This window comes from Manihot esculenta, chromosome 6 (genome assembly GCF_001659605.2).
Source record: "Manihot esculenta cultivar AM560-2 chromosome 6, M.esculenta_v8, whole genome shotgun sequence".
In the NCBI taxonomy this organism is placed as follows: domain Eukaryota; kingdom Viridiplantae; phylum Streptophyta; class Magnoliopsida; order Malpighiales; family Euphorbiaceae; genus Manihot; species Manihot esculenta.
In genome coordinates this window covers 8,915,134-8,931,656 of record NC_035166.2, presented here as the reverse complement: position 1 = coordinate 8,931,656, position 16,523 = coordinate 8,915,134, and the positions used below count along the sequence as shown (strand labels likewise).

The window sequence follows — 16,523 nt, the reverse complement described above, 5'->3', positions numbered from 1 at the left end:
TATATTTTTAATCACATTAGTTAGTTAGGAGTGGAGTAAAGCAACTTTTTAGAAGATATATGATGAGGTTTTTTTATCACGACTTGATCCTAAGTTTTGCATCAGTTTAGTATCAGAGCACGGTGATAAATAAATTTCTATTTATCTAACATTTATTTGTTTTGTAAGTTTTATTTTTTTTATTTTAATTTTATCTCGTTATTTTATTATTTCAATTTATTTCATAATTTCAGTTTGTGAAAAAAAAAAAACTCAGTTATACTTTTATTAGAAAAAAAAGGTCAATTCATTGTTTCATTCAAGAAATATTCGATTGAATTTAATGGTTTCATGAAAGTCTCAGAGAAAACTATCTATGAAGAAAATAAGAGTTACCGATTGTGATGTCATTCAATCTAAACATGGGCGAGAAATTGAATTTGGATCGAGTTTGAGAGATTATTCTATTGAAAAAATCCAAGAAATTGAAATTCTAATTGCCTTTGAAATTCTTGCACAAGACAACCAATATGAAGATGATCTCGTGTATGTTTATCCTTTTCTTACTACTATAGTGGTTGATTTGATGACAATCTTTTCGAGGAAGAAGATAATGATGTGAGCACAGGAATGATACGATTTTTCAACAAGAAGTTGTGTATTGAAATCTTCATACTCTTCAAAAATTTAATATAGGAAGTTTTGAATCATGAGAAATTAAGAAGAATTCGAGTTATTCATTCTAAATGGACTTTTGGAAGGCAGAAAAAGAAATGAACTTATTTTTCTTAAAATTCGTAAGTCCATGCAATTTCAGCCATTATTTATTTACTTTTGAAAGCTCATATATGAGAAATTATAGTATTTTTTATGTCTTTGATGATTCTATAAAAATTAAGAGTCAAATTGACATCATTGACTAATAAGATTTTACTATATGAAAAAGGATTATAGCTTGCTAAAAGGATTTTAGAATTTATTTTGTTTTCCAACAAAGATTAAGAAATATTTTATTATAAATAATTTTTATTTTATATATAGGAAGAGTTTCAGAAGTTTATAAATTAAGGAATTGATTTTTCTCTATAATGAGAAATTTTTTTTTATCTATTACAAAGATAGTTAATTTTTTGTACCTTCGTATTTACCAACTTATCAAAGTTCAACCTCGTATTCTAATATATATTTCCTCCAATTTAACTTATAATAATATTTTATGACATTTTTTGAATAAAATTATCGCTTGATTATCTATATTTCTAATCACATTCATTCAATGAATAGTATAACAACTTCTTGAAATATATTTTTAGCGTGTTTCGTCAGTTACGTAATAGGATTTTTTATTACTTATCTAAATTCTTAAAAAAATCATGATTTTAATATTATTTAAATACTTAAAAAATTAAATAAAATACTTAAAATAATTATTACATTATATTACTTAAATATTTTTATAGTCTTTAATATAATACTTAAATATTTTTATAGTCTTATTGATGATATCGTTTTAATATAGAATTTTACTTAAAATTTTATATAGATTAGAATTAATAAAAATAAATAATAATTTTATTAAATAGATAATTCAAAATTTTTCAAAAATTCAAACTAATTTAATTTATATTTTATTAATTAAATTAACTGTAGAGTTAAATTTTTAATTTTTTATTTAAATTTTTATAATAATTTTTATTATAATTCAAAATCTTTTAAAAAAATGATTTTAACCGAATAAAATTATAACAGTCTCATAAAAAAGAAAATTTTGTTTCCTTTTAATTAAATGGTTTTTGTAAAAATTATTAAAATATTTATAATATACTAATAAAAATTAATGTAGTTTAATATGTTAAGAAAAAGTAAAATTTTATAATATATTATATTTAGAAATAACATAAAAAATTATTTAATCAAATATTAATTTAATTAAATTATTATCTATAATAAATTTTATAATTTTTTATTTTTTTTAATTTACATATAATTTATACCATGTATATCAAAATAAAAGAAAATATAGCAAATAATGAGATTATCTAAAAGAATCATATTTACATTTATTATAAATTACTTTTATTTTGATTGATTAAAAAATAATAAATAAATTTATTATCATGTAAAATTTTTAATTTAAAATTAATTATAAAATATTTAAGTAGATCAATCTCATTTTTAGATCAAATAACTCATCATTATCTTTATATTGATAAGGATTCATCTTTATTTCACTCTTGTATATAAATACCGCTAAAATAAGATGAGGAATAAACAAATTATAACACCTTGAAGAAGAATGAATTTAAAAAAATAATTCTCACCATACAAAAATTTCTGGAAAAAAGAAAGAATTATATGTTGTCCCATAAAATTTTTATATTTTTATGAATTTCATTACTATAAATTTTATATATGCAAGTAATAAATTAGAGATTGATTGAGTTAATTATATAATTTTTTATATATAATATTATAATATTAAAATTTTAATATCTTATTATAGAATTAAATTATAAAATATATTGGGATCTTTGTAATAAAAAGATAAACATTAAAATGTTTTTTATAATATACTTTTATATTATGTTTAAAATATTTTTTTTATTTTAATTTATATTTTTCTAAATTTTATTGTCGCTGTATCCGCATCAAAATTTAACTTCAAGAAATTGGGTGGGGGAGGTTGCCGACAGGTTAGGAAGGCTCTTCACTGCTAATGTTTGGTAAGGCAAGGACCGATAAAAGAGACTCAGATTCTTGAGCTTCTAAAAATTCTTCCTGCGATTTGATTGCTAGTGCCATAATTTCGGATGCAGTTTTGGATTGCCTGTTGAAGGTCTGACCATTCATAGCTTTCCAAATTTACCATAGTAAAAAGGAAAAAAGTTGTGCAAGACTTGATGCCTCAGCAACCTGTGAAAGAACATTGTGCACTTCTAACCATTTATTCATCATGCTTGTGCTCTGTAAGAGAGAAGAACGCAACTGAAGAGGAGAATTAAACTAAATGCACATGGTATGGGGCAAATAAAGAAGATATGATCTGTAGATTCCGTAGCACTACAAAAAGCGCAATCTCGATCGTTTTGTCAAATCCCCTGATGAAGCCGTTTCTTGCTAGGAAGTCATTCGAAGCAAAGAAGCCAAATAAAAGTTCAAATTTTCTTAGAAGATTAATTTTTCAGAGTTACTTCCAGAAAAAAGAGTTGTGCGCTACTGAACTTGAACTCGAACCAGGGTCGCCAAAATGATCTTGAGCAACTCTCTTCTCGTATCTTTAGCTTTCCTATAACTAGATTTAACCATGTGGAGTTCATATCATTCACTTCTCCAATTGGGTATTAAATGTTGCAATTGTTTGTTTACTTTCTTAGGTTGTTAGTCATTCATTCATTCACCAAGCTGTTGCCACTGTTGCTCTCACAATCATGTTTCTTATTCCCGTTGTAATAGTGCAGGGTCTTGCTAACCTGAATCAGTTAGACATTACCATAGCAAAGTCTTTTGCTGTTTTGAGGTGAGTCGTGATTTTTCAGCCGGAGCAGAATCAACCCTTTCCTTCTTTTTTCTGTCTTCTTTTTTTTCTTAGCTTGACTTAGAGTGAAGAAAACTTTTATTTCAATAACCATGAAATATAGAAAATGAGCTATAGCCCTGCACTGAGTGAAATGGAGAAATGGATCCATATGGCCGATCCCAATTAGTTTCAGACTAACGCTTAGTTAATTTGAATATTGAAGTATAGAAATTATGGGGCTAAGTATACACAATTACTATTATGGAGAGTATTATCAAAGAATGGTTGATAGATCTTATATCAAGAAGTTATGAAGATTTTATATATTAGACTAAGTGGCTTTGATGTAGTATGCTTATTTCCTTCCCATTTTATGACTATTTCTATTCCTAGGTAGTTTCTGCCTTGGACATTATGGTGTTGAATATTTCTTACATTTAATTATTGTAATTTTTCAGCATTGTCATTCATTGAAGTTGATTTCTTTTGATAGTAATAATGTCCTGGTGCATCAGGTCCTGACAAAATCCTAAAATATAATTCTAGGTATAATATTCGTTTTATATAGTTTCTTACTTATCTAAAGAATCTTGCTTTCTATTGCTCATGATTGATTAATTTTTTGAATCTTTATCAGCTTTCGCCTTAAATCAGTTCTCAAGTTGATAAATTTGCATATTCTATTACTTTTAGTACCTTTGCAATATAATCGGAAGGAAAAATCCTTGTTTCTTAATTATTTTTGTTATATCATATTTTCTTATTGGTGGTGTTTTTTGGTGCAAGTAGCTTCTTTGTTGGTATTCTAGTTTATATTACTTTGTTTTAGTGGATCTTGTGCCTTTTCACTCTAAAGTCCATTGGAGGAATTATTTTGCAGCGCAAAAACTGCAAAATAGCATTGTGCAGTATTTTCCACTGCAGAATGGTGTATTCTGGTGAATGGTTCATACAAAAGATAACTTTCATAAACTTTAAGGGAAAAAAAGGCACTTCTTGCTTTGAAGAAAAAAAAAAAAAAAAAAAAACCAAAAAATCACAATGTTAATAGAAGGGCTTGAATTCAGTAATTTATGGTTAATACACCAAGGGCACCTTAGTACATTCAACATGGATTTGAAATATAATTATGATAAATTTATAAAATTGGATTTGATATGTATTAATGAATGCATGCACAATGCTAATTGTGGTATGGCTGAAACTTTTTAGTGTTTCATGTAGCAAAATGAGCTTTTGCAGAATGCTCATCCTACTGCAGAATGGGCATTTTGCAGCTGTTGCAGAATGCTCATCATGCTGTAGCAGCAAAATCTACAGCAAAATGAGCATTCTGCAGCAGCAGCAGCAAGAATGAGATAATCAGTAGAATGCTCATTTCCTTTTTTTTTATTATTATTTTATCCATATTTTATGATTATTTTATCCATAATCAAATAAATGTCCTAAGTACACTGTTGATTCCCTCGATAGAAATTGGCATCTTATTTAAGAGTAGGTTCCTCGTAAAAGGGAAACTAGAAAAATAATGGAATATTAGTTTTAATACTAAATGAGCTCTGTACAAGTCTAACTCCCTCTAATTTGTGAAATCCTCAATGAGCCTATTAGTTTTAATACTAAATGCAATTAATTGATTGATTTTGAAGCAACAATTTTATGTAATTGTATACATTTGGATGTGTTTGATTTTGAAATTAATTTATAAATTTTAATTTGGACTGAAGCAGATTTCATGGAGAGATGGTGGCAACAACTCATTTCAACGTGGCAATCGAGTTCTGATTCTAATATTTATAAGTTCTATAAATAAAAATAATTTTATTATATTTAACAATTTCTTTTTTATTCTTCACATTATATGTGAATATAAAAATTTGAATTGTATAAATAATTAGTTCGAAAATTTTTTAAAATTGAGCTTATTATTTATAATAAAAATAGCAATTAAAGTGAATAATAATAAAATTATAGAATGATATTTTAATAGAAATCGGATTTTTTTATCGTAATTGCTAAAGAATCTATATTTTTATTTTTCAGTTATAAAAGTATTACATGTCGCAATTACCTATATTTTTATTTTTCAATTATAAAAGCATTACATGTAGCAATTACCTTTAAGATACCATCGCAAATGAAATTTTTGCGATCAATATTTTGTATTTACTCTAAAACTCAATAGTATCTATCACTTTTTCCCATTTCAAAATGCTTTTAATAGATGCAATCGAATACCTTTTTTACTATTTGATTTTTGCAACAAGCAGCTATTTTTCAACTATGGGATTTCCTTTCGCTAAAGAGGTTTTTTTTTTATATAGTATATGTACAAATAATAAATGAATTAGAGATTGATTGAGTTGATTATATATTTAAATTTTTTATATATAATATTATAACACCTTTTACATCACGACTCGTTCACAATTATTTTTCCTTTTTCCACTTTTATAAAAAGCCCCCAACTTTGTTTAACTTACACAATTAAGATATTAATAATTGAATCATAAATTAAATAATTGAATGCTAATTAATAAAATTAGTTAAATACCAACAAAATTAAATAAATTATATTTTCTAAATAAATTATCACTAAAAATATTTTATAATATATATTATGTGCAGTATAAAAAAATTGCGCGCTTCATAAATAAATAAATATATTAATAAAATATTAGTCATATAAACATCAAAATAATACTTTTAAATTTATTACTAATTACTTTTTTTTAATTTGTTACTCATATATTGATTAATCAGTTCATCTCTCAAAATTTTAACCAAAATTACATAATTACATAATAAATATAATCAAGATAATAAATATATGACATAAATATACGTTAATTTTAAATGTAGCTTAAATAATTATAGAAAAAATAAAATATTGAATGGTAACATTAAATAAAAATAACAATTTTTATTACTTAGTAAACTAAATTAATAATTTTAAGAAGCAAAACTTTTTAAGAGTGCCACATGGTAACACAAAATGAAAGACAAATAGCAACAGTAAAACCTTTCTGCTTTATGCTCAATTCGAGCGATTGGGGTAAGTTTTAATACTTTCTAATCCAATGAAATTATAAAGCTAGAGTTGTTTTAAAATTTAATTTATTAATTTAATGAATTATTTTGGAATTCATTAATAATATTTTTCTGATGACTATTTAAATATTTTTCTCATTTATAAAAACTTCAAAATAATTATTCTTTGAGATTTTTTAAAAATTATTTTTTATATATAAGTAAAAATATTTTTAGCGGTTATTATTGTACAAACTTAAAAAATTTTAATATATGTATTGATATATTATTTTCAAATATCAATCATAATCATGTATTTATCGAAATTTTATGATAAATATAAAAATAATACTTTATAATATAAACATATTAAATTTATATTTGTAACAACAATTTATTAATAATTTTAAATTATTTATTATAAATAAATATTAGAAATAATAATTAAATTGTACTATTTTCTCCTTAATTAAATAAAAATAATTATAAATAATTAAAACTAATAAAACGGTCCTAAAAATGATAATAAATATAATCTAATTTAATTAAAAAAAGCTCAACGTGTCATTTTTCAATACTTATAAATTGTGCCACATGTCAATTCATTAGGAAATAGAAGCTCCACATATCAATTCTTAATTCTTAGAAAATGTCAACTTCTTGAAAAAAATGGCTTTACTATATATATATATGGGTAGATTGATATAGGTGGATCGATCTCCTACAGTTTCAGAAACATTTTTGAAACGCGGAACCTCTAGTGCCCTGTTTAGGTACATTGAGGCAAAGACTCCTTGTAAGACGGGCTCTAATGCCCTGTTTAGATACACCGAGTTCAAGACTCCTTGTAAGAAAGAGGAGGGGTGGGGGGGGGGGGGGGGGGGGGGGGCAAAGCACAAATGTAACAATTTCAGAGAAGAGAGTTGTGATCACACTGAGATCCCTAACTATTCATAGCATCAAATCTTTTCAATCAATCACAATCAATGCTTAGCTTACTACTCAAACACTAGAAATTTCAAAATTTCCAGCTAACAATAGATCAGGGTGTATTTTGGAAGCTTTGAAAGAAAAAAGGGCTTTCTCAGGTATTCCAAGAATTTATTTTAACTTTTTACCCTGTGAGTTCTAATATGCAACTAAGGCCTCTTTTTATGGCTGAGAAAAGGGGTCGATGGACTACATAAGACACCAACGAAGAAGTGAGACTCCCATCAAATCTCTAGAAAGGAGAACTACAAAGACCTTGGGGAGAAGTAAAAGCCGTGTACTCTCAAACACAAACTTAACAGCATGCTTTAAAAGTCAGTCCAGGCACCAATCATTCTCCAGAAACTTGCCTTTAGTAACAGTAGTGATTAGAAAGGAAATACCTGCAAGCATATAGATTTCATACACTCTGGTCAGCAGAAAAGGTTATCCAAAATCTCTCGGTTGAGCTTTCGGAATGTCGAGATCTGGCCCACTTGTTTAGCTAGTTGGCCTAAAACTCGATCCATGTAAATGACATAAAGCCCGTTTCTGCTTTCCAGAAGTTCTAATGCTTTTCGAGCATGAAGGAGAGATGTCACCCACTCTTCAAACAGCACTGCAATGTCATTATTGCATATCATTTTTACTTGTTTTAGAATATTAAAAGCGTTTAAAACAAGTTTCTCAAGATACAAAATTCTGAGAAGGGAGAAGGCAAAGCATTAATAAATCCTAGGTAGAGGAAAATGAGGCAAATCTTGGGTTGTGAAAACATGTTAATTATCAAAAATTGAGTACAACATGAGAACCCAATTCCCATGAGAATGTATAAATCAGAAGTAAGAACCTAATCAACATTGACATAATGCAGTCAAGATAAATACCGTTATCAAAGCCTTCATCCTTTGACCAAGATAACAAGAAATCTGACACCAAAAACTCAAGAAGCTGGATCCTGTCATACACATTAAAGAAAATAATAATGATAAGGTACAAGAATCATAAAATAACCAAATGATGTTTACTCACAAATTAAACTCATTATACTCGCAACAACAACAAATAAACCTTGATTCCCAAATTATCTATTATAATGTAGATTTTTTTTCTCTACTCAACTCTGCTTGAGACCAGTTCCACATTAATAGTTAAACATTGTAAATGTCTTTATACTACTTCTCTCCACGTCTTTTTAGATCTCCCATTTCCCCCTTTACTGTAACTACTAATTTATTACATTTCTGTACATGAAATGGTTTTCCACGTTGGACAAAACCAAACCATCTCAATCGACACTCTCATTTTATCCCTCTAAACTCATCATACCCAATGAAACTAAATTGTGCCATCCACCAAAAACTTTAGATTTTTCACCTGAAGATGACATATAAAGCAAATTATCTATCAAAGTAATGAGAACTCTCGGTTTACTGAAAACCCTTGTACTGCACGAAAATGGTCTGGTCTCACTACAACTTTGCCACAGACAGTTGTATAGAGACATTTATATAAAGTAGTACAAGTTAAAATGAAGCTGCCATGCTGTATCCAGAAAAATGAAGCAGGAATCATCCACAATCAGTTGTTGGGAACATCCAAGAGGAAGTAGAGGGCTTGGTTAAGGAACTAGTTCAACAATTAGGCACTGTGAGTCTGTGACCACATGACAAAACCGAATGACTTCCATTGCCATGAATTATGCTTAATGATCAACTGATAAAGCTTGATTGATAGGTAGAACAAAGAAAACATATGCAGAAATTAGCATCATATGTAAAAATTATTCTTAAGATGAAAAATAATGACTTCATTCTTCAATCAGTACAGCCTTGAAAAAGTCCTTAGGATCAGGGACGGGATAGATGATCAAGATTGAGCATTACCATGGAACACTTACATAATATACAAACATCTATGCATGTTTGGAAAAGCATTATCAAATGGATCCATGAAGAGCAAATTCTCTGCTCCCACAGAAATCTTTTGAGAAACTGAAAGTATTGCACGCTGCCCAATGTAGGATTCACTTCCAAGCTTGCGGATCAAATGTTGAATATAGAACTGGGCATCAGTGTCGAACTGTGACTCTAAAACAGCAATATCAACTAATTAACAAGAGCAATTGACTGCAGAGAAGAAGAAAGGTCTAATGGTACTGTAATCAAGAAAAAATATAAAAACAATAATTTCAACGTAAATGGAAATGGTTTTTAATCCATAATATATATAAAAGAAAAAAATGTGAAAAGGAGATGAGAGTGGGGAATAACAAGATGGACAAAAGAATCCCTGAGGAAATTTGATAACGACAAGTTGCCATCTAGTTTGATGGACTAAAATATAATATAAAAAATTTATTATTATTTAAAAAATGTTTAATTTGATTAGTTAGTGTAACAAAGTAGATTTGTAGGAAATAGTTAATGGGTTTATTCTATTCTAAATGGTAGTATTTTACACACATATACAAGACCTTAAAAAGGAAGAGATATCACATTTAATCCTCTAATTGATTCTATGAATCTTTCTATGATTATGCACTCTATATAGGTAATTATCTCGATTCTTATATCTACAACTGTATGTTACAATACGCCCAATGTAGTAGATCTTTTATTACTTTTAGGTATTCCAGCCTTCCAACTAACCTTATGAACCTCTTTGGGTCATTATAGGGATCTCTATCATCTTTTATGAGATATACATTCGGAATCATTGGTATACTATTTGAAATAAGAGATCCTCGCATAATCATTCCCTTTAATGACAATGTCATCAATATACACAACAAAAAGGATAGTATCAACATCTAAATGTATGTAGAAGATTGAATGGTCACATTTGTTATTTTATAACCCAAATTCTTGAACAACTTCACCGAACTTGCCAAACCAAGCACAGGACGCTACTTTAAACCATACAAAGATTTCTTCAAACGACAGCCTTTCCCATACTCCCTCTGAGCAACAAGCTTAAGTGGTTGCTCTATATGTGCTTCTTCTTGAATGTCACCATACAAAAGGCATTCTTAATATTTAACTGGTGAAAAGGCCAATGCTGAAAAGCAACTAAGAAAGTGAATAAGCGAACTGAGATCATTTTGGCCACAGGAGAAGAAGTGTCAGAATAGTCAACTCCATAGATTTGTGCATAACCTTTAGCGATAAGACGAGCTTTAAGTCTCGCCGTAAAACCATCTGAATTGACTTTAATGGTAAAAACTCATTTACAGCCCATGGCCTTCTTGCCTTGAGGTCAACTAGTTTCTATATATGATTATTATTTAGAATCTTGACATCCTCAAATATTGTATCACGCTATCCAGAGTGAGCCAAAGCCTTTTTAACTGTCTTAAATAAGGAAATAAAATCTAAAAAGGCAGTTAAGGAGCTAAAAGAGGGAGACAGGTGATTATCAGAAAGAAAGTTAACAGCAGAATAAATACATGCACTGTCGTTTACCTTTACGACAATTAATAGGAAGATCAAGATCAATCAATGGTGGATCTAATGGCGAAAAAGATTCTGATGCAGGATATGTATCATCAATTACTTGTCCTCTAGAGTAGGCTTCGACCACTGGTGGTTTGGCAGAAGGTTGAGTAGTAAAAAGAACACCTTCAACAGGTTGTGCCAAAGAAGACACACTAATGGAGATCTCACTGTCTGATGTGACCCTATAGATGAGTCACTCACCTTACTCCCCTCTATGCTGCAAAAACAAAAAAAGGGATTTTCTCGGAGAAGACTATATCTGTTGAAATCAAATACTTGTACAGTTTGGAGAATAAAATTGATACTACTTCTGAAGACAAGAATATCCCAACAAGATACACTTTAAAGCTTTAGGATCAAATTTAATCACATGAGATGTGACATCCCGAACATAGCAAGTACGACTAAAAATTCGTGGTTCCAAAGGAAACAATGGGTTATTAGTAAACAGAATAATATATGAAGTATCACCATTAAGTACCGTAAGCGGCATGCAATTAATGAGAAAGCATGCGGTAGACATAGCGTCAGCCCAAAATCGCTTAGAAACTTGCATTTGGAATAATAGAGCTCAAGCAATCTCAAAAAGATGTTTATTCTTCCTTTCAGCTATCTCATTTTGAGCTGATGTATCAACATATGATGATTGGTGAAGAATACCATGTTAGGTTATACAAGTTTGAAATGACTCTACATTTATTTTTTGGCATTATCACTTCTTAATATATATAGAGAAACATTAAATTGATTCTTAATTTCAGCACAGAAGACAGAAGAGTGAGAAAGTACCTTAGAGTGATTCTACATTAAGTAGATCTAGGTCATCCAAGAAAAATCATCCACAAAAATACCAAAATATTTTAATTTAGTTGTGGGCCCAGCAAGATGAACAAATTCAAAAGCAGATTTGGCTCGTTTATTAATTCTAGGACTGAGCGAGATACGATAGTGTTTTGCAAAATTACAAAATTCACATTTCAAGTACATCATAAAACTGGGAGCATAACTTTTTCAAAATTGGTAGAGAATGATGCCCTAACTGATAATGTGTTTCAAATGAAGAGAACACACTAGAATAAGCAACTGACTGAGGCACCCAATATATGAACTAATATAACTCTATTAAGAACTTTTTTAGTCTAATTAAACATTAAATTAGCCAATATCTATATGAAGGATTTCATCACTGCCTCTCATAAGTTCTAGAATATTTCTTATATTTATAGAAAAATTCAGCACCTTGAAGAAGCTTCATCATTGCCATCAAGCTTCAAGAATCTTCTCATCATTAAATAGACTCACAATTACCGACCTATGATCTACTATAAATATGTGGTGTGTGCAGATGTGCAAATGTAAGTAAGAAGCAGCTTGGAAGCACCAGTATGTGAGTGAGAGGTTCTTGCATGATGAGAGAGATATCCAAGTGCTTGCTAGTGCAGCATGTCCACCATTCTTCTTAAGATAGGGTTGTGTGTATATGTAGAGCATGAGTGTTGAAAGAGCTTGAGTGTGAGAGTTTCTTTTAAGGGAAAAGTACAAAAAAGTACAAAGTAGTTTCACTCATTTTCACTTTAGGGTTTGTAATTTAATTTATGTCAAAATAGTACTTATGATATCGTGTCATTAGCAAATAATGGCAATTTTCTAATACTGTTAAAAAATGTTGACGTGGTAAGTAAAATATAATCGTTAATTAAAAAGAAAAAGTATAAAAAGTACATTGTGATTTCACTCATGTTCATTTTAGAGTCTGTAGTTCTATTTGTGTTAAATTAGTACCTCGTGATATGATTTTTATTATAGCTATTTGCTAACGACACAATATCACAGGTAATACTTTGACACAAATTGAATTACAAACCATAAAATGAAAAATCAATAAAACCACAAAACACTTTTTAGTACTTTTCCCTTCTTTTAATATTTGGTAGCAAAAGTTTCTTTCATATAAGACGGTCACTCTTCTCATCTTCCAATTCTCAACAACATAAATAGAATTATTTAATAGTTATTTAATATTAATGAAAATCAAATTTACTAAGATAAAATTTAGGATAAGGAACTGTTTATTTTTTTATTTTCATTGATAATTATAGAGAGTAAAAAATATAGTAATTTATTTAGATATTTATATATATTAATTAAAATGGGACAAAGTTACTTCAATTTCTAACCAATACTTACCATCTCCTTGTGAAGGAGAATACATCCTTCTACCCAATCGCATGATTAAACTGTTAATAAGTTCTTCAATGAAATTCATGTTCTTTCCGGTTGATAATAGGTTCCTTAAAGAAGCTGCAAGAAATAGAAGGCAAAAAATGAAAACTTGTCACCATTTAAGGTAACAACAATGCAAAATAAATAAAAATGACCACTGCAATGGTAATGTTCCTAAACCAATGAATAATATGAATGAGAACAAAATAGACAAATAAAGCAAACACATCACAACACCAATATAGATAAATAGAAAACCAAAATACACTACTCATTGAAACTAAATTGCCGCTTTATATCAATTATTAAGCACCATCATTATGGTCTTGCAGCAATTATTTTCTCAATTAATCATAAAGTTCATAATTTGTTTTCTTAGAACTTGTGTTTTAACAAATGAACCCTTAAGTTGATCACTATCCATTATTAACCTCATAAAGGATTCAAAGGGGTACTGGGGCCTAACTGCAGGTGTAGGTGCATGCTTAATGAAATGAGATGCAAAAAAACAAAATTTATAAACAATTAGAAATAAAATAAAATAATAATAATAGATGTAGGCCTTTTTTACCAAACTTATTAAAATTACAAATCTACAAAGCATTGCTAAATATAAAAAAGTATAATATAAATAATTTACTATTACTATGCTTTTTTTAGAACCTATTACAAAATAAAATAAACACAAACTTTGGACATTCACAAACAGCTTAGATTTTTAATATTTATAAAGGATTCTAAATAGCTCTACAAGTGTCAGAAAAAATGAGAAACGCGATTTTAGATAACCTAAAATAGAGGACCTAAATAACAAGCTAATATTGCTTTATAAATAAATGTTCACCTAAATAAGATCTAATTGTCTTCTTTGAAAAATAATAAAGAAGAAATATCATTGTTAGATAACAAAGAAATGGCAGCGCATAAAACTAGTTAATATGAGAAAGATAATGAGAAAAATACTTTTAAAAAAATGTTAGAAAAGGATTTAAAATGACCACGAGCATTGAACATGGAAATATGGGATATTTGTGATCATTGACTTCGTGGTTTGATAACATTGTGGTGGCTAATTACCACCACCTATACTAATTTTGTTAACTTCATAGTGTATCAATATTGATTCTAGTAGATTGGCAAATTTTGGGTTAGGACTTAGGCGACAACGTTTTTTGCCAATAAAGGTGCTTTCTTGAGGTGGAAATAAAGAAGACACTCTGAAGCTTTAGCCTGGAGCAAGGAGCTTGCCTAGGCACGTAACATGAGGGCCTAGTGAATATCGCCAATCTTTTTCCTATGGAAGCTCTGGGGAGCCTTGAACCTGACTATGCAACCTTTCTCCTCTTTTGATCTGTTGAAACTTTCACTTGCTTTGCTTAAGTTCATATAACTCATAAATTCATTTACCTGGCATCTGGAAACCATTAGATGCATCATGCAATAAGCATAAAATTTAGTTTAGGAGGTTTATCTAAGTTAAAAACGTTAACATTTTGATTACCGCATACAGTAATTGAGAATTTGATATAGAATTGTACCTATTACATCATAGATAATAAGACATAATTAAATAGTGAAGATTTGAAAAAGAAAGGTCAACCAATCACACAATATAACAGTAGTCAGAACATCAGTCATGACGACATACAAGAGTATAAGAGGCATTATTGGTACCTAAAATGAAATCCACAGCTTGATGTGACCAGTTAGCAAAATTAGCCTCTTGCCCCTGCAAACACTTAGGAAGGCATAAATGACAGCTGTAACAGGATTACACAACTAAGCAACAAGTTTCATCTTTGGTGTGGAAAAAAGAGGTGGTAAAACAGAAGAAAAATGGCCACCCTTGCTCTCTTACAGGAGATGCAGTGTCGCACAACTCCACAAGAAAATCAATGGAGGCCCTAAGCTGCTCCACTTCATCTTCGATGTTTAAATCTGTGGAAGAATAGCATGCAAAATTTCAATTCCAATTTTAATCAGGAAAACCTATATAGTCATCAACCGTTTAACGTTTTCTTTATATAATTTGAAAAGAGTTGAGTTAATAAGCAACAAAATGAGAGAACAGTTTGGATAAATGGTATACACCACTATCTATTTATTCATATATGCCTGTTAACAACGTGGTATAACATAGTAAGAACTTTGACACTTAAAGAAAAAAAGACATTTTGGAGCAAAATAGTCAATTAAGTCCAATTAATTTTATCTCTTAACCTCGAAACCGAAGTCGTTGTTTTCGAGCATCTGTTCTCCTTCTTTCCCCTAACCGCACTGAAAATGCAAACAAAAGGAACATTTACTGTGAAAAATTAATGTGCTACCAAACAGAAAGAAGCATGAGTAAGGATAAGAATGAGAATGAGACCTTGTCTGAGGAATCGCCGGCGAAGAACGTCATTGAATCTGCGATCACAGCCATCTTCGTCCCGCTTAGGGCTTAGTTTCCCCAATTTGTCAAAGAAATAACACTTGCAAGAAGCACTTTGCGGGAACAAATCGCAGTGCGAAGCATCTACAGAGAACAGCAAAAACATAAATAAATAAAATGGTAGAAACAAGAAACAAAATCCAGCCAGAAACCTTCGGCTTCCTTGAGATCTTCTCTGAGTCGAAGAAGCTCTTCTTTCCGCTCTTTAGCCTGAAATTCATTAACAGAAACGCAACATTATCCTCCGTTTGGCTGCCTACAAAACTCAAAAGCCACCAAATAATAGAAAAAAAAAAACACGAGAACAAAGCCGACGACACGAGATAACAATTCCTTCCACGGAAGAATCAAAATAACTCTTTAGATTTTATTTTTCTCGTCAACCAAACAGAGAACTAAGTGATCAGGATGAGTGGTGAAACCTTCCGCTTCCAACGGAGGGCGTCGGATTCTGGAGGAGGATCAAGCAACGGAGCCTGCCTCTGTAGGAGCTTTGATCGGAGAAGAGAGACTGCAACTGCGAGCTTCAGCGACTGATCGCTCGTTGATTCAGCGTTGGTGTTTGATGCTTGTTCGGCTGAAATCATTACTTTTCACTTCACGAGTGTAATTGACGCGGGAGGCCTTTGGGCCTTCCTCTTCGCATTGGAAATTTATAATATGCTAGTATTTATATGGGTTTATTTTTAGGTAAATTATCTCTGTAATGCTCGAATTTTAGTAAATTAATAAATCGATCTTTAAATTTTAAAACTAAACGCTTAAAACTCTGTAATTTAATCCGTCTAAACTCTAGTTTTTTATTAATTTTTTATTATTATTTAAATATTTTTATTATTTTTTTAAATAAATAAATGATATTTTATTAATTTTA

At 29.5% G+C, this 16,523-nt stretch overlaps 1 protein-coding gene across 4 annotated transcripts; it reads right to left on the bottom strand.

Moving 5' to 3' along the window:
* Nucleotides 1-7,506: 7,506 nt before the first annotated feature.
* LOC110617710 (protein MULTIPOLAR SPINDLE 1) lies at nt 7,507-16,285 on the bottom strand. Of its 4 annotated transcripts, XM_043957472.1 has the most exons (11): nt 16,072-16,285; nt 15,802-15,859; nt 15,587-15,733; nt 15,436-15,492; nt 15,074-15,153; nt 14,890-14,953; nt 13,180-13,293; nt 9,396-9,585; nt 8,383-8,453; nt 7,900-8,114; nt 7,507-7,761 (listed from the first exon to the last, which is right to left on the bottom strand). In XM_043957472.1, the coding sequence occupies exons 1-10, from the start codon at nt 16,234-16,236 to the stop codon at nt 7,930-7,932; spliced, it is 1,131 nt and encodes a 376-aa protein (XP_043813407.1). In that variant the 5' UTR covers nt 16,237-16,285; the 3' UTR covers nt 7,507-7,761; nt 7,900-7,929. The 4 variants fall into 4 exon arrangements, with proteins under 4 accessions (XP_043813407.1, XP_021616366.1, XP_021616367.1 ...); XM_021760674.2 differs by having other exon boundaries at nt 7,507-8,114; XM_021760675.2 differs by having other exon boundaries at nt 7,507-8,114; nt 14,890-14,944.
* Nucleotides 16,286-16,523: the final 238 nt, after the last annotated feature.